The following is a 24,480-nucleotide window of genomic DNA, read 5'->3' as shown; positions in this document are numbered from 1 at the left end:
AAATTAATGATCAGTTTAAAAATACTTCTTTGCAAAAGTTATTGCACAGAGAAATGACACGAACGTGTCCCTGTTATGTAGTCACAAGGATAATTAAGGAATTGATGCTCATTAATATAGTTTCTTGTTTCCCCAGACTACCGTATGATTTCTCTGGAAGTTGAAAAAGAAAAGTTTTAATTAATAGCAGAGAGTTAACAGTTACAATAACAAAAATATCTATGAACTGACCCTATTCTTCAGTGTCTGCAAATTAACCTCGTACAGGTTTGATAACATAAAATGTTGATTCTGCTACCTGGAAAAAAAAAAAAACCCAAACACACACACCCCCAAAAAAAAACCCAAACCAGGTGATGTCTTTTCTTATTAAATGCTACCTTTTCCATTACAGCTTATTTATTGATTTAGGAAATAATGCCTACCAAAGCCTAAATGTACCACATTAGGAATGGAGCATAACCTAAACTCTCCTCATTGTAACACGGACTGTACTTCTGTCCCAGCCCCCTGTTATGAAGAGTTCCAACAGATTTAGTTGATACAAGCTGAACATAATGAACAGGACAGTATTACTTTAAAAAAAAAATCTCAACTTCCCCCTCAAGAATTCATTTTCTTCTGCAATTATAGTAATGAAGCCCTAAGTACTAAAGATACTATTCTGCCACTAGATCTAAAAAAGAGCAAGCAAGATGTTTCAGCCAATTCCTCTGAAAGAGACTTGCTAGCTCACATCCTCAGATCACTAAACACTTCCCATTTATTTCTAAATAACTCTAGACAGAGTGATGCATTAAAACTGCTCAAGTATAAGCAAAATAAAACAGCTCACAAAATTAAAGAGATATGCAGGGCAAAACACCCTGCTGCTTGCCATTTCAGAAGGCCCCAAGTCACAGCAGGTTGAAGACACTTTCCCCTGTCCAATCTCTGCTGCACTAAGAACCCACCAAAGGACTCAATGAAGCCATCTAGCAGATCAATGCAAGGTTCTCACCACACTGTTTTTCATTAAAATAACTAGACAAAATTGCTATCAGGCTGGCACAGGTACACTTTAGTCCCTTGATAGCTACAGCTGATTTTTTAAGAAGATGCTACTGACCTAATCCACCAGGCATCTTGCAAGACTGGATTTTTCTGACAGCCACTTCATCAATGTATACTTTGCTATGCAATCTGCTCCAACACACTCATTCCTGAAGAGTCTTCTCGAGACTCATATTAACATGATGGTTTTTAATGGCTTGTTTTGCAAAGGTCAAGTAGGAATTCTTTAGCAGCTATTTGTTAAAACAATACTTTAGCAGCATTCGGTTTGTAAGCAAATACACTTCAAGCAAGAAAAGCAACACAATTTTTACTTGCTAAGCTGCCTCTTGTTCTGATGATGCACATCAGGATAAGACCATTTTGTGCTGCACTGGTGGCTGTATCTTGTGCTGCTTTAAATTGCATTTGGCATGGACACATCACAGATAACAGCTGCATGTAGCTGAAAGGGACAACACGGTGACTCACCTACAATGAAACACTCCAGACTTCCAGGACAGTGATATCTGGCACACTTCTAACCCACCTGATGGTGTCTCCAGAAATAAGTCATGATGATCTTCAAAGGATGGCATTACTACTAAGCTGTATTTTTCCCATTTATGGTTAAATACTAACGATGTATTTATGCTCCTGACTGAAAGCTCAAGTGTGTTAAAATATACAACTTGCATCCACAGACTGCTCTGACAACCATAAGCTACCTCTTCCCCTTCTCAAGACCGAAAAGAATCCTATCTGCTATCATTTCCTGAAAAACAGAGTTTACAAAGACACAAAAAAAAGGAAGTATCACCTCCATACAAAACAGTAACAGAAAAATACAAAGCTTCTGCATTAGAAGCTTCTCTATTAGCTTGACTGTTTCCAGGAAGCAGGTCGCTTAGGCTCCAGACACTCCCTGCTCTGCCAACTAGCCATCCAAGTCCTTTAAAGGTTTCCTACAGGTGTTCTCAATAATCACTTATAGAGGAACATTGATACTCTGGAGACACAGGCTTATCTTCTTTTATAATACAGTGAAATGAAAGCGAAAGCAGACCTTCACCACTTCTCAGACCTTCAGCCTGAAAAGTGGCAGTTCAGCAAATGTCGAGTCATACCCTTCTGCATAAACAGTGCCAAAGTCGTGTGCTGCGGATCAGATACAGGCTGAACTGAGTGCTTTATGGGGAACTTGTTCTGCAAATTCCCATATTATGACTCGATTTGGCTAGTCTTTTGGTGTCTCACTTTCAACACTGAGCCAAAATCTTTTGTGGAAAGTGATTAAAAATATATATTTTACTAAAATAAATGCAAAGAACAGATGGCAATGAGCTTCAAACACAAATACAGTTTCTAGGGCTTATAGTGCTTCTGCCAACTTTAGCACTATTTTTAGCATAAATTGAAAACAAGGTTCTTTTAACTAAACATTTGGCAGCCATGGTATTGATTCAATTAATCTCAAAACAGAGAAATGCCAAAAACTGTATTAGCTCAGAATCTTTGACAAAGTTCAGGCTTTTATGTCCTTAATGGAATACTAACCTTACCAAAAAAATTAATCCAATTTGTAGGAAAGTTATCTTAGTTTTCAAGTTCCTTCCCAATTCCAAGATCTATAACAGGTCACCTTGATTGTGCCTATGGCTTTTTGGCTTTGTTTAAAGTGCTAGATGAAGGGTCAAATGTTTCAAATAAATCAACAACAAGAAAGGCAAAAAAAAGAAGCAGGGTCTAAGAGAAAAAGACATTTCTACAGAGTTCCTTAATTTAAGAATAAAATAAAAATATTAGTAACATTAAATATAAAATTTGTGGAAATATTAGTGGTTTGGATAATAGTATTATTGTACATTTTTGGTCATAACAACAACATGCACTTTCTTTGTCCATAAATTAACATTTCACTGTAAAAGTCAGTTTAAACAATAAAAAAAATCAGATAACACATCAAATAACACATCGCACATGAGAATTATGTCTTTTCCTGTAGAATTATTTTTGTCTCTTGAATTTTCACAGGTACCCACTTCTCCTAAAAAGCTTCATTTTTTCATTAAGCAAACACAAAAGATGCTTTTGCCAGCATATTTACTGACCTGGCAGACAACATAAGGCAGCTTATTTTTAAGAGTACACAAGAAAATCCTCAAGTTCATCAATCTGGTTGCAAGGTATATATGCATTTTCTGAAAGTTAGAGCTATGCACGTCGAAGATCTTGGTTTTAAGCAGCCTGCTTCTATTTGTGCTTATGGTCTTCAATGCTGTTTATTCTTCTTTTAAACCTCCTTGCCTTACCTTTATGGAAGGTAAGGTTCCGTATGCTAGTGGCCAAAGCCAGTACAACAAGAGCTCACATACAATACCTTGGTCAAACTAACTAGTCACTACATGCAAAGCCAGTGGAACTTCAAGAACATGCAACGAGGGAAGAGTGGAGTGACAAGCTGATGCCCACAAAGCATACTTGTGGGACAGCTCACAAGCTGAAGGAGCTTCTGTTCGAAAGACCAGAGACAAGTTTCATTATGTTATATAGGAAATACGTGAATTTTTAAAGTCTTAGCCTCCCTCTTTTGGTCTCCAAAAGATTCTTCTTGCTGCCTCTGGAAGGATGACAGGTCACAGCTCACAAGATTCTTGAAAACAGCTGACATAGTATAGAAATTATCATGTTACATTAATTGTCATACTACGATAATATGGCACATAGCATCAATCATTCTTCTCCTTTCCTTTCAGTTACCACAAAGATTGTTCTATTAGCATTCTTAGAAAATGGAGTAACTGCTACTGCAAAATGAAGAATAGCAAGTATGAAGTTAAAACTTGCACAATAATTTTTATTCTTCCTAGTATGTTTCTGTGTAGCTTCCACATTTCTGCTCCCACCCATCCTTTTTTCCTAAAAGGTATTCTCCTTTTTCACCTTATATTTTGTGATACTACTACTTTTTCTGGAGGGAGGAGGAACAGGAAACTATCAAACAATCACTGCCACCTCAGTTTTCAATCTCTTCAAGTTTTCCATTTGTCACATGTCCAGGTGTGCACAGAGGTATGGATGGGCACAAAACCTGACCTCACTCAGCTGCTGCCAAGAATCTGACTGCTTACCTCCATGTGGGTCCTTTGTTCTACACCTACACAAGTCATGCCTAATTCGCACAGGCCAAAAGTAAGAACGACACAGCCAGACAGACTTTAGCATGAACTTTTTAAACTCTGGACACTATATCAACAACCTGTACTACTGAACCACACGCCCTCAAATATTTTACAGATAAAAGCTGTCTCCCATTTCTCATGAATTTTTAATATTCATGTATGTAAATCCACAGGAATTTGGATAAATTTATCCTAATTTGCAGAAAACAATGGTATAACTTTAGAGCCCTCTCATTTTATTGATAAATAATGAAAGAAAACCAAAGCGTCAGCATTCTCAAGCTTCACCATCTGTACATAGTTCTACCATCTGAACCAAAGAGATACATCATGAGTATTGAAAAAAAAGCAATCTATCTTTCTTAAGAAGCAAATATGCTCTAATAAAAAGAATAGGAATGAATACAATTTTCACAGAAATCAGAGCAAGTTATATGGTAAAAATTACAGAATATATCAATTAAATCATCCATTTTACTGGAGATAATGAAATCTCATCTCTATTAATATTTTTTTGAATCAGAAAGGAAATTCTGAATCAAATTGCCAATGAAGAAAGTAAATAGACTAGAATTTTCTTGACCTTCAAAAAAAAGCAAACCAGTAAATGCAAACTCTACTTTTTGTAGACAACTCGTTTATTAGAGAGTCACAGTCTCAGAAAGTTATTACATCTTCAAAAACATGCTCTCCAGAAAGTCAGATGCAGTTGCCATGACAGTCATCTCACCTAATTTAATCTTAGTCATTTTCCTAATAAAATAATATTTTGACTTAATTCTGTTGGACAGTTGGACAGTGAGGAGAGGAAGGGAAACAACATTTTAACTTCAGTAAGGGTACCGAGGTGCAATATAAAAAAATGGCAAATTATTTTAAAACAATTTTTAAAGAAATCACATTGAGTTTACAAAATCTTGGTAAACTTTGGGAAGTTTCAAGTTGTATTTTCTCTTTCAGTTGAACTGTTATGGCTATACAGCTTGACTTAAAGAGGGATAAGAAATGTATGAACTTGTTGTGCCTTGTTACAACGTTACCCGCTTAACACGACTTACATATTTTCACTTTATCAGGAGGCACACTGTAGCATACGTATTTGTACCTCCTTGTCCAGAAACAGACAGTTCTTCAACCACCGCAAAAAGTGAAGCTTTGCATAGGCTTTTTTGACCTCACACTGTGACCCTCATACCAGCATCCACAGGCTACAGGTCACGACCTCAAGAATTAGCATCATGGAAATAAGAGCCCTTCCAGGTTTAGTTACAGAACAGAACACTGTAGCAACAAACTCCTCAGTCTTTTCTAAACTGAACTCTGCAGCTTTAACTCCTCCAGAAGACAATAGATAACCCACACTTCAGTTTTCATTACTCGCACACTAAATCGTCTCCTCTCTGCGTAAAGGTCCGAACTCCCACCGCACTCCGAAAACGTTCATTCAGTGGGGATCAAAAGCCAATATATGATATTGCTGCAGCATGATCCTATCAAAAGGTTAAAGAGACACCACTACGGAATTGAAGACTTCTGTAACGTTAAGAAAAAAGGCTGAAATAGGTTATCCCTATTAACATTTTACCTCCTAAGCAGGCTTCCTCCAACAATACAAGCCAACCCTGCTTCAAACGGTCTTTCGCAGCGCTGCACTACTGCTAATTAAGCCAAACGTAACAATCCCCATGCATATTAAATTCTGAACTATATTTCTAAACTGAGCTTTTCCATCGGTAACCGGTCTCGGTAAGCAGAGTCGAAGGAAGGAAGAAACGGGACCTACAGCGAAAAGTTTGCAACCGAGACGCTTTCCCCGCTTTCCTCAGCAGGGGGAGCCAGCCCCCTCGGCCTGGAGAGCAGCCCGGCCTGCGCCCGGCGCGGCACCCGCCGGCTCTCCCCTCCCTCAGCAGCGCCCGAAAGCACACCGGAGGGGGGTGGGGGAAGGACAGAAAAGATCTCTTTTTTTAAATAAAAAGGCATGAGATTTACCTTTATCCTGGAATTCCTGAGGATAGCTGCAAAAAGAAAGAAAGAAAGAATATAAATGCACACTTGCAAATCCAGAGTACTAGACCACAGCATACAACAAGTACTAATTTTCAACAAGATTTGTAGCTGCAACTTCACGCTGCAACTTTTCCTTCATAGTTTTTAAGGATTTTTGGCTGAAGCATTTACTCAGTTTTTCTTTCTCAGTTGAGAGAATCCCCCACCACTTCGAAGAAGACTTGAGCAAAGACAAACTCGGAGCAGTTGTTTCAGGGAATGTACACCCACTCAGATATTTTAAGGTATAGACATCCAAAAGCATCTTTAATTTTAGTAAGCCTTCTAAATGTTAGTATATTTCAGAAAGCTTTGTGCACACATAAAAGCCACTAAGCATAACTCAAAAATAACCTGGTAGGTCAGCGGGAAAAAATCCACAAAGTACAGTTGCAGAAATTTATCAAATCCAAATGAAAGAGTATTAAAAATTAACCAGAAATTTAAAGGTTAATATATGCCTAAGTTTAAAAAAAAAAAAACAAATAAGATCTCGACTTACTTAATGCCTTTAAAAAACACAAACCACAAATGCAAAATTATCGTGCCGGCAGGAAAAAATACTGGTTTTGTCAGAGCTAAATCTTGGTATTTCAGCAACAAAAGTAATCATAGCACACAGTTTGTTGTATAAAAATAAGTAATCAAGGCAGTTATGTAAAAATAGTATCTCAAGAAGCACACATGGACTAGAGTTTATGTGAAAAGAAGTGGATTTCACCAGAAATACCTGGGAAATTAAATGTAGCTGCGAAGACTATCTTTACAGACAATAAGCAGTAGTGCATGTATCAGGCTAGTCACTAAGGAGATGCTTAAGAGCAGGACAGAAAAGAAGGGTCTAGGGATAAGAAGCTGAGATATGTAAACAGAGATAAATGGCCAGATCTAAGAAATCCTGTGTAACAAGTAGCAGTAATGGTTATGCACAGCCCAATATATGGGATGTGAAAAATCGAAGTATTATAAAGTACATATATTTTGTAGCCTGCAGGAAAAGTAAACTGCTGTTAACAGTGAGTAATACTACAGGAGACAAGGAAGGAATTAGAAATTAAAATAAGATGTGAAATCATGGGGTCACATAAGTTAATAGGAAAGGACTCAGAGTCAGCTGTGATCATAACTTCAAGTTCCCTCCTGTGGTATTTTATCATCCAAAAAGAACCATAGTTGACTGAAGAAGAAAAGTCACTAGTGCTGTAGCTACAAATCATCTGTACAGTCAATAGCTCAGTAACACAGAAGGGGAAGCACACTAAAAAAAAAAAAAAAAAAATGGTTCCTTTTTAAAAAAAAGATCCCTAAGCATTTACAGCCTGAATCAAAGGCACACACACACCTTCCATTACATTTTGGGACACATACCATGTCTTCTCATAGAGTTAGTGTGATACAAAGAATGATGCCCCCATCAGAGGATTGTGCTGTCTTCGAAATTGTCAACAAGTTGCCACAGCGGCAAGAGCATATCATCAAAGCAAAGGTTAGGAGATATCCAACAGGAGCAATCAGTAGAAAAACACTTTGGAAACAATGTGAAAACAACAGCAAGTGCTAGATTATATCCTAATTGATGAGAGTTGTAAGACAAAACATTTTCTAAATAAAGTTTTGTAGCTCAAATAAAACTCAGCTGAATTGTCTGACAGAAATTACAACACAATAGTCTCCAATCATACCCAATATTAAAAAAAAAGACCAAACCACTCACAGCCCTCTGCTTGCTTTGTTATAGTACTTCAGTATTATAACACCACTGAAACAAACTTATGATCTACAAATAGTTTGCAGTTATGTTTCCATTACAGAGCTAAACGACAGAATACATGGGAAAGCAAAGTCAGCACTGAATTATGCTGCTTACACCAGCTGAGCATAGTGACACGGCAGTATGCTCACTCACATTACCAATACACTGTACTGCTCACGTTATACTGAAGCTTACAAAAGCAGAGGGGAAAGCAAGCTCTACCCAATCAACTTATAGTCAGGGCTCAGAATATTACAAAAATTCAAATAAGACAAATATTTCTGTTCCCATTGCTTATTAAATTTTAGCAGCCTCAAGAAAGATACAAAGACTTGAAGCCATTCAGATTATTTGACAAACATCAGGACCCAGGCAGATTTTTAATAGTTAATGATATTAATGGTTATTAAAAGACTGTAAAAACTTGTTTTCAGTAAGTGATTTTATAAAATATGAAAGCCACAAAGCTCACTTACCTTGCTTTAACATCTTTTATCTTCTTAAGAAGAACTTCCCTTTTTTCTTTTGCTTTCTTGGATAGGTTTTCTCCTTTTAACGTTTGGGAAATAAATGTGTCAACATCTAAATAAAGAAGAAAAGAAAAACCCAAATAAAGATAAATACTGCTGTAATGAGATTGTCCTAATACTACTGTGAAGAAACTAAGAAAATTATTTTCAGGCCTACATACAGCATAGTTAACGAACATTTCAGATTCTAAATGGGATACATTTGTTCACCGATCTACTTATGCTTAGCACAGCAAATCCTATGGTGACATTTGATTCTTGCTCACTTAATTATGCCACGTAAGTCCTAATAAATTGCAGTACTACAACAATTACTTTCCATCACCTAAAAGAAGGGAAAAGCCAAAACATGGAAATAGCCTTTATGCATGTATTACTGTCACGTTATTTCAGAAGTTCAAGTTACAAAAACAGTTGAGTAATTCATTATCTCAACAGTAATTCCTACCCGGGCTACTAATACAGGTCACTTACTGGTTACAGTATTTTCAAACAAACATTCTCACACTGTCTCTGAACTCCCTCCTTGACTTAAAGTTCATATCCAGAGTCTTAATCCTGCAAACAATTAGGCAGGCACAACAGCCTTAACGAAGGAGACAAGCTCCAGCATGTACTTGAAGTTAAGCGTGTCTGCACTTGTAGAATCACAAACTAAGCCTCTAACTGGCATTGCATCTTTTCTATTCTTACCCAGCAAATACATTTATACAGTCATATAGAATCAAAGCAGTCCATAAAAGTTACCATGGTTCTTTGTTTTTATCCTGTAGAATGGATATTTACAATGTTACAATGCGATGATTAAAATTTTGGAATAAAACTCCTCCAGCAGTACGTTTTCTTGGTTAACAAAAATACTTGCCAACACTAAGAGTCTCTTACAGTTACCAATTAACGTATGATTACCCTGAAAACTCAAAAGTAGAAACATGATCAAAGACTCCTGCTTCTTAATTTAAACTTCTCATTTGTATGAGTAACTATTCACTGAATAAGGGAAGGCATATCTTACTAACAAAACACCCACACACTCCCCCTGATATATAATTTGGCTCAATCTATGTAGATGCAAATAGGTATGTCTAGTATTATTTCAATCCTGTGACTTCTCAAATCAGACAAGACATTCCATTTTCATAATGGAAATTCAAAACAAGCAATTACATACTCAAATGTCTACATGCAAAAATTTACATTTGAAAGAAACATCAAATTAATATTTACTGCAGATTTCCTAACTGAAAGCCTTGATTGCCTGCTTTATTCTTTAGGAAACAGGAGTTCAACAGAAACACATCCCACTTTGTATTACAGGCTGCAGGAAAACAAATTAAGTCAAAAGTTGCTCTTTGAGACCACTAACATAGCTATTACAAAGATTTCATTCTTTATAAACAATTTACCAGATTATTATTTAGATGTTTAGCTTGGCTTGCTGTCATTACAAACCGTAGCAAAAATCTTCATCTTGTAAAGTGTTTGAGAGTTCTGAAGAATGATATCGATCCCCCTCCCCACAAAACAGAGAAGCTTCCCCATCAGGTTCTCCAAAGCAGTCCTGAGGTCGGGGGACCCACGCTCAGTTCTGTAGCATTCCTTCTTTAAAAGGACAGAAGGAAAGGCACTTAACATCTGTATTAATGAATCCTCCAGACACACCCCCAACAGCCTCTATGCCGTAAACCAAGCATCCCTGAAAACATTTTGTCCTAACCCACAGAAAATTAATACATCTTCATAAATTCCAATGATTGGAATTTCCGACATGATCCCAAGACACTGACCATCCACAAAACCTCCCTTAGATCAAAAAGCCTGATACTTTTATTACTGAGGGCAAAGAACAAAACTTTTCCCCCTCAATGAAACCCAAAAGGATTTTCTAGTACAGACTAACTTTTCACCCTGGGAAGGACAAGCTGATTACATACTTCTTTCTTTATACTTTTACATATTTATTTAAAAAATTAGATAGCAGCTTTGAAGATCTACCTAGGCAACAATACGCAAAAGCTTAGAGGAATTAGTCACATCTATAAATAAGGAGCAATGTTTGCACAGTAATCTTTGGACACTAATCACAGAACTTTGCCTCAGCTGTCTTTACTTAACCTCTGTGGGCTTCTTCACTTCTTGAAAAAGCTCAAAACCCAGATTGGTTTTTGGGAACTCAGTTATCTTTGGTTTTGACTGACTCTCAAAGCTTTTATCAAACTTGCAAACAAATGTTGAGATAACTTGGGTTTTTTCCCCACATACTCCTTTAACATGTTATCAGAAGCAAGAATTACCACTTCTGTCTTAAAATACACTGTAGTTACGAAAATTTGAGAACTACATTGTTGACATAATCTGTTATTTTTCTGGAAAAGTTTGGACTCCAAATGCAGAAATAATGCAGAATTTTCAACCATGGAGGTACAGGGCTGAAGTAGATGTTCCGTCTATTCCCAGTAAAAACAGGTAATCAGATGGAGGAGAGGGAGGGAAGGAGAGAGGTGGAAAAGAGAGCAGGCACACACGAGCTCGTGCCAAGTTTGTTGCTTCTATTGCAGCAGTTACAGAGAAGACATCCCTCTCCTGGGACACTGTGAAACAAGTTCTGTGAGCTTAGGTAGCCACAAACAGAATGCGCTGTACTCATCATGGAACACTCTTACTCCCAGATGTCCAGAGAAAGCATACAGCTTGATTCATCATAACCAAAATATGAAGACAGACTTGATGAACACATGATCCTCAACAGAATACTAAACCAGCAATATACTCAGAAAATTACATCTTACAACATCATAGATCTTCTCATCTGCTCACACATACACACAACGTCATATATCTAGCTTGTGCCACCTTCTGATCTAGTGCTGTAAATCCATCCAGGATGTGCCAGATGCACCTGAGATGAGTAACTTACCCTAAGCTCCTCTGGACAAGAGACAGTAAAGTTACCCAAGTTATGATAACCCCTTCACTACCTGTATCCACGCTGTGGAAGACTACAGAAGGAGCAGTCCTCGTTAGAAGCTTCGTTGCTGTCCTAACATAAAGGACTATTCTCTCAATTTCTATGACAGTCCACAAAAGCAATTTGCCTTGGAATAAGAACAGAGCTCAGGAGCTGTATGACAGAATACAGTCTCATACAGCAAACTTCAGAAAAGAGCAGCAAAATTTACCCACTTCCCACAGCTGTTCTAGTCACTCACTTGCTCTTCCTTCTCCAGGATGATCCAAAGCTTGCTCTCTCCTCTGCTAGTTTAATGCTATACAGAAAATGAAAGTGTAAACTACTAGTCACAGGCACTTGAGTCTAGACATGTTTATTTCATATGTCAGTAGCTGTTGGCCCATTGAGAAATTTTAAAAGGAATAAAAGACAAACTACAAAAAGAAAACATCTTTGAACAGATTTCTGATTTAAAAGCACTTTTTCTAATCAGTTACCGCACAAAAAACAAAAATTATCTATTTCCACAAACTGTGTCTTTCTAACACAATATAACTGTGTGTTTCAACCACTGCAGAGGCTCAGGTGTTTTCACTGAAAACACTGAAATTTCAAAGAGAAATAAACTTTGGAAACCTATTCAACACCACATAACTTTTCTTAAGCTTGTGGGTTAGACTACCCAATAGCCTCCATACTCACATTTGTTGCTCTGTTTCTTAAAGCTCATATTTTGAACTTTGACCCATACTCCAGGGAAATTACTTGCCTCCAGAAATGAACAACAGCTACTGAATTGAAAGATCTGATTGATGCGATCCACTCACATATTGCTCTGCCAGTACAGGTTACTAACTGACAGAAAAGGGAAGTCACACCAGCCTAGCTCTGACCACTTCAACCAGCCCATACAGTTCAAAGCCTAATTGCCATTTTAATTTCATTTTCATCTGCATTCCTTTTACAAGGAAAAATGTTACGACTGTTTTGCTTTTCATTGTTAAAACATTTTGTGGTTCTCCTTACTTCCACGTCTCTAAACAGACAACACAGCAAGTTTTCCGTAAGTTTAAGTCTTCGGGACCATTTCCTTTAATGAAGGCTGAAGCTACACAGATAGGCTTTTTCAAGAATGTTCTAAGTTTTTAGCCCAAAGCAAGTGCTGCATTTAAGAGTGTTAATCATAACAAATCACAGCACTTTTGCTGTTTACAGCATTATATTGTGATCGTAAGTCGCACTTAATAAAGATACTTGGCACAGAACTACCTCATTTTTATGTCAGCATTGCCCAAACAGACTCTCTGAGAGGCACTCAAAGACTGTGCCCTGCTTCTCCTTTCTCCTCTCCTTCCATTAAAAAAACCCACCAAAAAATAACAAAATGCTGTCCCACACATTATCAAAAAGTTAGTCACTTTGTCACCTGACAAGCTCATGCTATTCGAATGACAGAGAACAATTATACATCGGCAGTGAGACAGGTGTTTCCACACAGGCAGGGAACACATGCAGTTCCCTGTCCTCCTGTTTCGGGGCAGGACACGAAGCCATCATATGACAGGGGACACTTGCGTGGGGTCACCTGGTGGATGAGCTGCCACTCACACAAGGAGGGAATGGCAGGTCAGCAGAACAATTCCTCCAGCCGTTTCCCAACTCTCTCCTCCGAATCAAGGAACGAGAAAGCCAGAAGCTGGCTGCAAGCCAGAGAATTTGGGGAGACAGGCCAGAGAATTTGGGAAGGTAGCTGCAAGCCAGGCACATTTGCGCACACACGCTGTCCAAAGGTGTCCAACATTAAACAATCTGCCATGTATCTTTCAGCTTTACATGGGCTGGCATTAGAAATTAATTAATTAGATGTCAAAGTTTTTGTGCAATTCATTAATAGGGAACAGGTCTGAATACAAATTACCAAGCAGTGCCTGTGACTGCCTGCCCTCCTGAATCAAGAGATAGGAGCATTTTACTTCTGTTCTCCTCCTCCCTTCCCAACTCTACTTAAGTCTCTCTCCAGAGTTGGCTAAACTTTTTTTAAAATAATATACATGCATTTACACAGAAACAGAAACGATGATGAAAAATAAAGGTGACTGATACTCTAAGATGTCTAAAGATACCACACTGATCCAGCCTGACAAGTAGGTGAGCATTCCTTTCAGCACAAAGTCCTGGAAAGGACAGCCTTTAGAAACTGCTGTACCTTAAATCCCCAAAAGCAAGGCCATCTTGCTGTGTTGCCACACACAAAGTGAACGTAATGCAAAACGTTGACACGCAAGGGTTTCCTCAGTGATTTGGAAAGCAGAAGTACACCCAAATTGCTAAGCCTTCTCAAGTGATGTAAACAGATATGACAACTCTTTTAAGAAGTTAAAAAATACATATATAATCAAGGATATCTGATCTCAAGATATATCTAACCTCATTGGCTGAGTAGCTGAGCATCCTCTCTCTCCATTAAAGAGAGGTGAGAAAAGATCAAGCTGTATCATATTAAGCACATCATGAAAAAAACCACACCAGTACAAATCATGATCAGGTTACAAAGTGATTCCAAATGAACTATAATAATAAAAAAAAAACAACAGCATGTTAAGGATTAACCTAGAGATTTACACTGTATGCCACATTATGCTGCATCTATTGTGGTTTGTTGACATATGATTATGAAAGAAACGTAAACCCAGTCAGATGAGAAAGATAGACTCCACGTTAATTGAAAAAGACAAACTAAGTGAATAATGAGTATATAAAAAATAGCCTATGCCATTTTTATCACCCATATATGACACTTATTCTCAAATTTATGGCAGAGACAATTGAACTATGTTTCAAATCACTGGAGGTTATTTCTTACCAGGAATGCCTCTGTGCATTTTTTTCACCTCAGTGTCTCTATTCTTACTCTGTAACTACTGAAATACACAGATATTACAAAAGCTGTAACTACATGTCTATGAAATTGCCCTAGTTTATCTTGTAAAGATGGATTCTTCAGCAAGAACCAGCATTTGTTAAAGCCTTCGAAATGTGAAAATTATAATTTAAAACAAAGAGTAAAATTCTGAACAATAATGTCCTTTTAAAATTGAACCAACCGATGAAGAGAAGCCACATGATACCTAGGTGGCCTTTCCTATGACGTGAATGTAAGGAGCAACTCCAGCAACGGCTGCCAAGGAGGTCAAAACAGGACAGTTTGTTTCCTATGCATCTGGGGTAAATATAACTACTGCAGTCCCTAAAAATAAAAGGTAAGCAAAACTAAACTCATGCACCAGATTCACTGTACTGTAGCTGTCTTGCCTTGCCCTCTTCTGTGTACTATGTCCAAGATGCAACTAAACAAGTGTGTAAAAAATACTAATTTGAAGAAAAAAAGAAAATTCACATTATAAAAGGCATTTTGGACAATATGATTCTCAAGGGCAAGCAAATTTGTTTCTGTTTAGTTTCATGTTTTTGTTTACTAAAACAAGGAAAATGGATATAAGCTTCCATATGAACTAAAAGTTTTATTCCATTTTTATGGTAAAAATCTGAGTAACTTTGAAAAGAAGAATACAGAAGCTTCAAAATGGAAATAGTGTGAAGTGTGAAAGGAAAACTGGACAAAAAAAAACCCGACCCTGACTAGAGTAACAGGTGTCATGAAGAGGGAGAAGAAATTAACAATGCATATGCCTAATAATCATGACACCACCAAAAACTGTTTTAAAAAAATAAAGAATTCTCCAAATAAGCTCTTCCAACTAAATCCCCATTACTGAAAAAACTTGAGGGTTTGGTTGGTTTTTTTCCTTTAATCACGATGATTGAACCAGTCTATATTATGTTACAGGAAAAATAATGTGCATTTGGGGAAGAAGCAGCCCCTGAAACCCCTCTCAGCTACAGACAAGCCAAAACTTAAGAGTGTGCATCAAAGACTAAGGAAAAATAAAAATGAGCAGGCCTCCAACAATCTACATAACCAATAATAATTTGACAGCAAGAAAAAAAAACCCCAACCTAGTAACATTCCACTTTGCCAAATACCCACAAAAAGACCCTGAGCATCTAAACTCAACAAAGGACACCTTTTCAAAAGGAGAAAAAGCACAATGGTTCTGGTCTTCCTTTCCTACATTTGAAAATTGCGAGCATCATCTAGAAGGTGCAGAGACACAGGCAGGGAATGAAGAAGTTACTGATGCTACCACACACCTCCCAGGTGTACAGAGGGAGATAAGTGAGGGACAAAATTACTTCCTCCTCCCACAAAAGAATTCAACTCATGACCGGAGGACCCTGTTTCTGTCTACAATGTTTCTCTCCCAGCACTTGTTCAAGTCCGAGAAGAGAGGATGGGATTGTGAAATACCAACAATCCTCTGCAATAAGCCCATTGCCACATTGACCTTTCCCCTTCAACTTTACAGAAACAGCTTCCTCCTGTTTCCAACTAATGCAGTTAGCCCTGAGCTCAAGCTGTGCTTCTGCCTGGAACATTTCAGTGCCACTGACATGCAACCATAATGACCCTGCCAGCATGTGTGACAGAATTTGGTTTTGCAGTAAAGATATAATATTGTTTAGGTTCAAAGTAAAGCACTTGCAAGTCAGAAAGTTTCCTGTGCAACTTTAAGTCATCCCCTGGTGTGTTTATTCCCATTATCGCCATGTTTAACTGTGGGAGCACTTAGCATGTTTTCCAGTAGGACCCCTACTTGTTCAGCATAGCGGGCGGACAGTACTCCAACAATCAATCAAGGCGAAGCAGGGATAAGGAAATCCAGATGATCGCTCCTCCACCTGTTGCAGAAGTTAGAAATAGTAGGCAAAAAGAGCAAGGAGAGGAAGAACACAATATTTAGAGATTTTTGGATATGTCACTGCTAACACACTAACAAAGAAAAAAAAAAAAGGTGGTTGTTGCTAGACTTTAAGTGCATGTTCTCAACAGAACCTGATAGGAAGAAGCGCCTGGCACTCGTAATGGACACTGAATAAAGACATCCAACTCACATTATTTTCTGGAGAAACCAGCACAGCATGGAGGCAGGTGAATTTGAATTCTAATTCTGTTCCATCATTGATTATTTTTTGCGACCCCAGATCACATCTTGTTTATTACACTAATTTTACCGACGGGAAAACAATATTCCCTCATCTCAGAGAGCTGGCTGAATCAATACTTGTGAGCCATTAAAATAATACATTAAGAAGCACCCTCGAAGACGAGCATGCTGAAATTAATAACTATCTACTCACTGTAGTCTTTGTATTGTGTAAGGGTTGTTTAATGAATAGTAAAGATATTACAGAGCTCCCTTCCTTTCTCCATTACCATACATCTTCACTACATGAATAGCTTGAGCGAAAAGAAGCAGGAGACTAAATAATTAAAGATTATAAGAACCTAAACTTATCAGTGAAAGGACTGCTTACACAGCCTGAACTACTCTAGCTCCAAACTTTCACACGCTTGACCAGGAACATGAAGAAAAAAAGAAGGAAGGAGTGGTTACACAAACTAAATGTAACACTGGGTTGTTGGGTTTTTTTACAAAAACTAATTGGGTTACACAGTATAACCAAAATTATCATTACATTTTTTCCCTTTGATAACTCCACAAGAAAGGATTAAATTTACAACCTTTTTGTTGTTCCTCACTACCCCATCTGCACCCTGCTAGATTCTGCTTATTCCATAATTGCAGTCATAAAACTAACAAGTGTAAAGCTAATTTTGCACTGAGTCCCAAAAAAACCCATTTGTATGTGGATGCAAGTTAAGTTGAAAATATTATCACTACAGTTGTAAAGATGCATTATATAGCATTTATGCTACCATAATAACAAACCAAAGATTTAAAGATCATTAGTACACCCTTCCATTCTCCTTTTCATTTCAGTTCTTGAGACAACACTAAAGAAACTAACTTGTTTTCTTCCATGAAAGCTGAAGCTGTACACACTGCACAGACACTAGACATAAATATAGATCAGGCCATCGATCCTAGTGACTCCTAAAGAATGTATTTCCTTGAGGAAAAATAGGTGTTCTTATTTTCACTTCAAAATACAAACCTTTGTACCGCTCTTTCTGTGGGAGACTGGATAAATCAAAGATGGGGAAGACAAGTTGTGCAAGTGGGGCACCATGACTAAAACCAAACTGCAGTCTGGAATGATCGCATCTGCGTCACACCCTACCCACAAAAAAGTCCTAAAAGCACTCAAAACACTGAAGAGTTTCTGATTCCCAGCTGCTTTCACTGGATGAAAGCAATCCTGAATCAAACACACACACTTTGATGATGATCACAAAGTCCAGAAAACAGTAACACCACAGAAAGGTTGGGAAAGGCTGTCAAAGGCTAGTTTTTAAACATTTTTGTTAATTAAGAATCTATGCCATGAGAAAAAGTACCATAAGCTCTCCTTCTTTCTCATGGCCTTTCACACAGATTTTACTACAGGTGGTATGATACGCAAATAATGTACCTGCTGACAACAGTTAGGAAAACACTTCAGATAGTTGACAGAAGTGCTTTAAAAATGAGAAAAGTGACTGGTAAAAGCTGTTGTTTCAAGCATGAACTCTTACAACCAAAATGTTTTAAGAAAAGAAAAGTCTTCAAAGGTGATGAGCTACACTGGACTCTAGCAGGTGCCCAGCCATGTAACCAAGCGAACATTTTGAAAACTATGGGTCATCTGAACGGCTCAGAGCTACACACAAGTTCCTGTGGCAGAAGATCTCAAAAGGAAATTGTTCCAGGTCAGCAAAGCCTTTTAGGAGTTTTTCATAAAGGTAACAGAAATACCAAGCTGGAAATGTACAATTTAACGGTGGGAAGTGGGGGGGGGGGGGGGGAGTACCTGGGGGGGTGGTGGTTTAAAAACATTAAATATAGATCTTGAACGTAAAAACCCATCACCGGTGCTTTTAAGTCTCTGGCAATACTATTGCTGACAACTTTCCACAGAGGGAAATCATCCCATCCCCACACGCCAAAGCATCTGTAAGAGCGCAGCCAGTCACAGGCGCGTTTGACTGATGTGACAATATGCCAGCGATCCAGCAGCATCTTAATTCACTTCGATGCCGCTGGCCTCAGCTGTTCAGCAGAGCAGCTTTTCCCACTCTTTTTCCAGCCAATTCAGGGAAAAAGTCCCTGCTGGCACCAAGACAGCCGGCTTTCACTCCGACACGACCTGCCGGGCGGCTGACACGCCTGGAACGGGACAAACTTTCACCTGACCGCTGAGGGGTTCACCCGGCGGTCCCGGGGCCTGTCTGACGGCCGGTCCCTTCCGCACACCTCCGAGCTAGCTCACCCCTTCCCTGAGGCGGGTGGGGTTGGGGGGTGGGGTGCTGCGAGCGCTCAGCTGCAGCACCACGGCTAGGCCGGGAGCGGGAACCAAGTCCTCTCCTTCCTCATTTCGGGTACACCGGGCAGCCGCGGGGAAGGGAACCGCGGCACCGCGCTGGTGCCGCCGCCCGGGCGCTGCGGGAGGAAGTAGCTAGGGGAGGCGAATTGCCGGGTAGGAGAAGGGAGCTCCCGGATCCGTGAGGTGGAAGCTCCTGCTGAGCAAGCGCCCCGCCGGAGCTGCGGCACAGGGAGCTGGTGCCGCGTTCCCCCCGCCCGCCGCCGCGCAAGCCCCGGCGGCACCGGCCCGTCACACCCCCCGCCGGCCCGCCCCCCTCGGCCTCCCCTCCGCCCTGCTCACCGCCCGCCCCCCGGGAAGCCAGCCCGCCCTCCCTGCTGGCGGCCAGCACTGCCGGCCTTACCTGAAAGGAGGCTGCAGACCTCCTCGGGGACGGCGAGCGCGCCGTGCATGCTGAGGGCGGCGGGGGGCAGCCGGGCGACCGGGGACACCCCGCGGGCGGGGCCACACAGCTCGCCCCGGCCCCGCCGAGGAGGAAACGAAAACCCCGCCCCCCCCCCAGCCGCAACTGCACGGGCGCGAGCTACGGGGGCGTGGCTATCGGCCACGGGGCGTGGCTTCGTGACGCTGTCCACGTCCCTCCTTGCTCCCGCCCCGCCCTCCGGTGCCGCGCATGCGCTTCACCCCTCCATGTTTGTACTCGCGGTTGGGTGTCCCCTTAGCAACGCCCCCGCCACCAGGGACTGCCTCCCACGTGATCGCTGGCGGAAGCCACTTTGCGTGAGGGCACCGTGCAGACCCGGCCCTCTTGCCAGAATCAAACGTGGTGCCCAGCGTTAGTCATCTGCTCGTCTCCGCCCCGAAGCCCAGGAGAAGTTGGCTATTGGATGAGCGTGCCCGGAAGTTAATCTCTGATTGGCCCGTTGACTGTCCCGCCTGAGCGCCGGGCCCTTCCCAAGCCGAGGGCGGGGACCTCTGGCTGCCTGTCACCGGGGCCGGCAGGGTGACGGAGGGGTGGCTGGGTATTACCAGTGCTGTATTTTGAAACCAATTCCTTCCCAATATTTTTCCAGCCCTGGCTCGGAGGGCAGTGCTGGCCTTAGCTCAACCGCTGGCAGGCAAGATGGCGCTGCTGAGGGAATAGGTGCGAGAATGTCTGCCCTGGCATTCAACAAAGCGCTGCTGGTGCCTCCTCCTCCTCCCTCTTGGCCTGCTGGCAAAGACAGCAGCAGGGTTTGGGGTAGCAGACCTGCCATCATTACCAGTGCTAGGGCTTGGTGTAGCACACTGCAGCCTGACTTCACATCATGGCTCTGCCCATCTCCCAGACCGGAGAACTTGAGGGGAGGAGGTCACGTGCACGCTTGAGGCACACAGTGAAATAAACGGAAAGTGAAGCAGTGGGAACTGGCCTGTTGGTATTGGAGTCTGTTAGCATGGATGAGTGGGTGAAGGTAGGAAGACACCCTGTCCCTAAGGTTCAACAGCTGGGCTGCTGGCTGGAAGGGCTGAAGTTTTGTTTGTGGGGCATCCTTGATAGATTTTTTGCCTGCTAAACCCTAGTCATATGTAGCTGGACCACAACAGTGATGTAATATGTTTGGTGTAGAAATAGGCAAAGTAAACTCCTAGCATGTGCTTCAGTGACCTTGGTGGTTTTGGCTGTATCTCTATTATTTCTACAGAACATGTTTGTGTTAGAGCTGCAGTTAGGTTAGCACATCTGTGTATCATACCGATGTAGAAATAAACCAGCAAGGAGAAGAAGTTATATTTATGAAATTTCACCTTTATACCAGTGTAATTATATTACCACTTGTGGCACAGCTGGCAGCACAGCTGTATCAGTCAGGTATTAAACAGTTTCATACTTCTCCTTGATGCAGCTGTGCCAGCTGAAGTCTGCAATGTAGATGTGGTGTTAGATTATATTGTTCTCCTGACCTCTCACATCTCTTTTAATTACATGGAACAACTAATTTCAAATACATCTGGGTTTTCAAAGCATTGCAGCTTTATTACCTGATTTTATGGCCATCTTGACTGAAACTCTAGCAGTTAACTAACTGACCTGTATAATGTTGTGTAATGATTTTTATGTTACTTATCTAATTTCACAATAAACATGCACACGCATCTGTGTGCATATCTATATAAATAGATCTTTCCTCTTTATTTGTATAAATAACCACTGCTCTTCTGGTACAAGAGTATGATTAATTTTGGGGTGGTTGGCAGGGAAGGTTCTTTGGGCTTATGTTAAATTACACACTTCAGATGTGCAGTCTTGGGAAGCTGCCATAAGGAACGGGAAAATGGCTTGTAGTCTAATTTGCTTGCCCTTTTCCAGGTTAATCGTAATCCTACTTTCTTGTGTTGACTTTATGGCTCCATCCATTTCAGTTCCAGAAATGAATCAAGGATGTCAATTGAACTCTGTTGTAGTCTTCATTTTGAGATCACTTTTCCTGATAATTTATTCCATATGTTTACCATTTGTGTGAGCTTCCCCTGAGTTTCAGAACATAAAACGAGAAGAAATAACTTACCTTTATTATTTCCTAACCTCCATAGTCACTCTTTTTTTCTACTTACTTTTTTTCTTAAAGACCTCCTTGCTGTTGCACTGAAGACCAGCCCATCACACAGTTAGCAAGATTTGTGACCCAGGCCTATTTTAAGCCTTGTTAAGTTCCAGATTTACTCATAGTTCCCTAATTTTTAAATCTACCGCTAATAGGAAGCATAATTCAAAACAGACTCCTTCACTGAAACAAGTCTGGCTTCAGCGCCGTTCCAGCCTGGTTTCTGAGGATTCCACAGCTTGTGCCTCATCGAAACCAGACACACCGCTCCGCCTAATCAGGCCCATAGATCAGGGGGTTCTTGATGTGTGGGTTGCAGCGCCACAGGAAGCACACAGGGAGACTTGAGGAGGAATAGCCTACCTGCATCTGCAGGGACCCTACAGGAAGAGGAAAGTTTCTCATTAAGTGGCAGCGTCACCGCCGCCTTGCGCCCCTGAAGAAATCCGACGTATCCAGCCCACTGGGAAATCCAGCGTTTTTCCATTAAATGTTCCATTTTTTTTCTGTAGCCTTTCCTTTCAAATGTAGATTCTAGGAGAAGGGGGAAACAGGACCATTGCACAGCCGCTGCTTGTTCTCTACATGTCCTTTAATAGAAGAGTAATTGGATTACAGTGCAGGCTCCCTGCACTGCTCCCTGCACTGTTTCATACAGGCGGCAGCGGCCTTGTTGAGGCTGCTCTGTGTTCTCATCTCTTCATTCTGCTGGTCGGGCTGTCTTCTTTTGTCAGATTCAAAATAGAATAGCTAGTCAATCATCAAAAGATTTATATTTTTTAATTACTTAATTGCATTAAACAGCAGTTGACAAAGATTGCGGGCATCAACATATACCTGTTAAATGGAAGGAGCACAGTTTTTCTTTGCAGCAGCTCTTTCTTTGCAAAGAAATGCAAAAACTTCTGGGTTTAAAAAATCAGAAAATTATGTTAGTGAATGACAGTGCTTTTACCATGGCAACTCTTTATGCTGTGGTCACAGCACTGAAGAAAAGCTGCAGTGCCTCTAACAGTGGAAAACCAGATCCTGAACCCCTTGTCCTCTGGCAAAGTTTCATTACTCTTTTCTTAGGATTTACTACTACTGCCCCAGTTAAAATTGTTTCCTCACAGGCAGACATAACATTCAGGACAATGCAGCAGTTGTTTTGAGAACAAGTTTACAAAGTAACTTTGAAGCCTAAAGAAGAGCTGGTACTTCATGTAACTACTCGTGAACATTTGGTGTTTCCTCTTCTATTCAGAATCTGTCTCCACAGAATCTTCCTATTTTGCTGTTCCCAGGCATTTTACACAGAAATAAAATCTTTGAACCATTCAAGTATTGTCTGCAGAGTCACGCTCTTCAATTTGTGGGATGCTTTGATGGTCACAAATGAAACTGAAAAGTACTTGGTGAGACTGAAAAAGTTTTGAAGACTGCTTCTTTCTTTATTAGTTTACATGATGAAAAATTGCTACAAAAATCTTTTTTTCTACAAAGTTTGGAGACTTTGGCATCACTGTTTCACATTCTGAGTTACAAAACTGGTGTACTTTCCTCTGTGAAGGTGACCTGCCATTTATGGAGTCCTTCCCAGGTTGCCCTCAATGTTGCTTTCCATAAGCCTATCATTTTGAGACCTCAGCCTGAAGATAGCAATTCCCAATAGATTTAAAAACACATCAAGAAACACAAGTCTTTCCCATCTTTCCCTTCCCTCTCCGTGTTTCCCCAGTTCTATGACTGCAGAGAGGTGCTGAACTGAAAAAGGCCGAGAACAGTCCCTTGGCTGGTTTGCAATGTGCCGTATCATGATGACTTGCTCAGCCTACAGAAGTATTATTTTTGATGCTGAAGTCTTCACCTCCCAAAACAAGGAGTAACAAGGGTATAATTCTTCATTTCTTACCTGAATATATTCCAGTAATGTCAGATGTTACCTGAGAATTACCTCTGGAAAGAGAGATTGATGTTTACATTATCAAAACTATAGGATAATAAATAAAACTTTGAACAATGTTTTCTAAGCATTACATGTTATGGGAAATGTTTTTGCATAGACATTTCTTTTTACCTGTGCATTGTGCGTTGTCCAATATTTTATAAGTAAGAAAAAACCCCACCTGTATCTCACCAAGTTCTATTTCAGTGTCCTGCTTGCTTTTTTTTTTTCTTTTCAATTAAGAAAACTCATATCAGATAAATGCTTCAGAGTTTCACTAAGATCCTGCTTTGAGGTGATTTTCCAGCTGGAATGATTCCAAAGGAACATCCTGAAAGTTAAGTTTTGGCACAGGTGTGAGACTTCAGTGGACTTTTTGTCTCAGTAAAGACTATGAAAGCAAGCCAAAGATAACTCCCCAAGTATCACAGAAGACGACCTCTGCTGCTCATCATGCAAATAGTTCCAATGAAGTATGGAAACAACCAGATGAATAAGACTTGTGAAATTTCAGCTCATACTAAATTTGTTCCTGTTTTTTGTCTAGCCCCTTGTTCTTAGACATCCTAAAATTAAATACTAAAGTAAAGAAGACTCTCCCTCTCCTAATTGCTCCTCTCCAAGGCATATAGAGATGCCCTAACAGGTCTTGTTAAAGTGAGAATGGTTTTAGGAAGGAAGTGGGGAGGGAAGCTCTGTTTGACTGGAGTTAATAATTGAATCTTACATAAACTTTTCTTTACCTCTGATATAACCTCAAAATCTAATGAACATTTTGGAGCAATGAGGAGTCTTAATAACTCTGAGGTGAGTAAATACCCCATTGCATTGTCTGAAAGTAAAAACAAAACTTTTTTGTCATCCTTTTAATGGTCAATGAAATAAAAATAAAAAAATCTAGGTAACCTCTACTCTAGACTTATTGTTCTTTCTAGTTCTTTTAGCCTTTTATGAACTATGATATAATGCATTGAGTCATATTTTAAACAAATTGTCTCTCATAGGTAATGAAATTAACAAAGAATATTTCATATTTCTATATGAAGATCCTGTATCCTTTTCCTGGTGCAATTACATCGCTTCAGTCCCCTG

General features: G+C 40.1%; 1 protein-coding gene across 1 annotated transcript in view; it reads right to left on the bottom strand.

The window, feature by feature from the left end:
* Positions 1 to 19,394, bottom strand: part of SKAP2 (src kinase associated phosphoprotein 2) — a 120,290-nt gene extending 100,896 nt beyond the window's left edge. Inside the window, exons 1-3 of the mRNA XM_084260535.1 lie at positions 19,280 to 19,394; positions 8,490 to 8,595; positions 6,204 to 6,229 (exon numbers count right to left, since the gene is read on the bottom strand). Coding sequence (XP_084116661.1) covers positions 6,204 to 6,229; positions 8,490 to 8,595; positions 19,280 to 19,328 — 181 coding nt within the window. The 5' untranslated portion in view covers positions 19,329 to 19,394. The remainder of the gene's footprint in view (positions 1 to 6,203; positions 6,230 to 8,489; positions 8,596 to 19,279) is intronic.
* Between the last annotated feature and the right edge of the window lie 5,086 nt (positions 19,395 to 24,480).

This window comes from Gallinula chloropus, assembly GCF_964237585.1.
Source record: "Gallinula chloropus genome assembly, chromosome: 2".
Classification (NCBI taxonomy): Eukaryota; Metazoa; Chordata; class Aves; order Gruiformes; family Rallidae; genus Gallinula; species Gallinula chloropus.
This window is presented reverse-complemented; position numbering and strand designations above follow the sequence as displayed.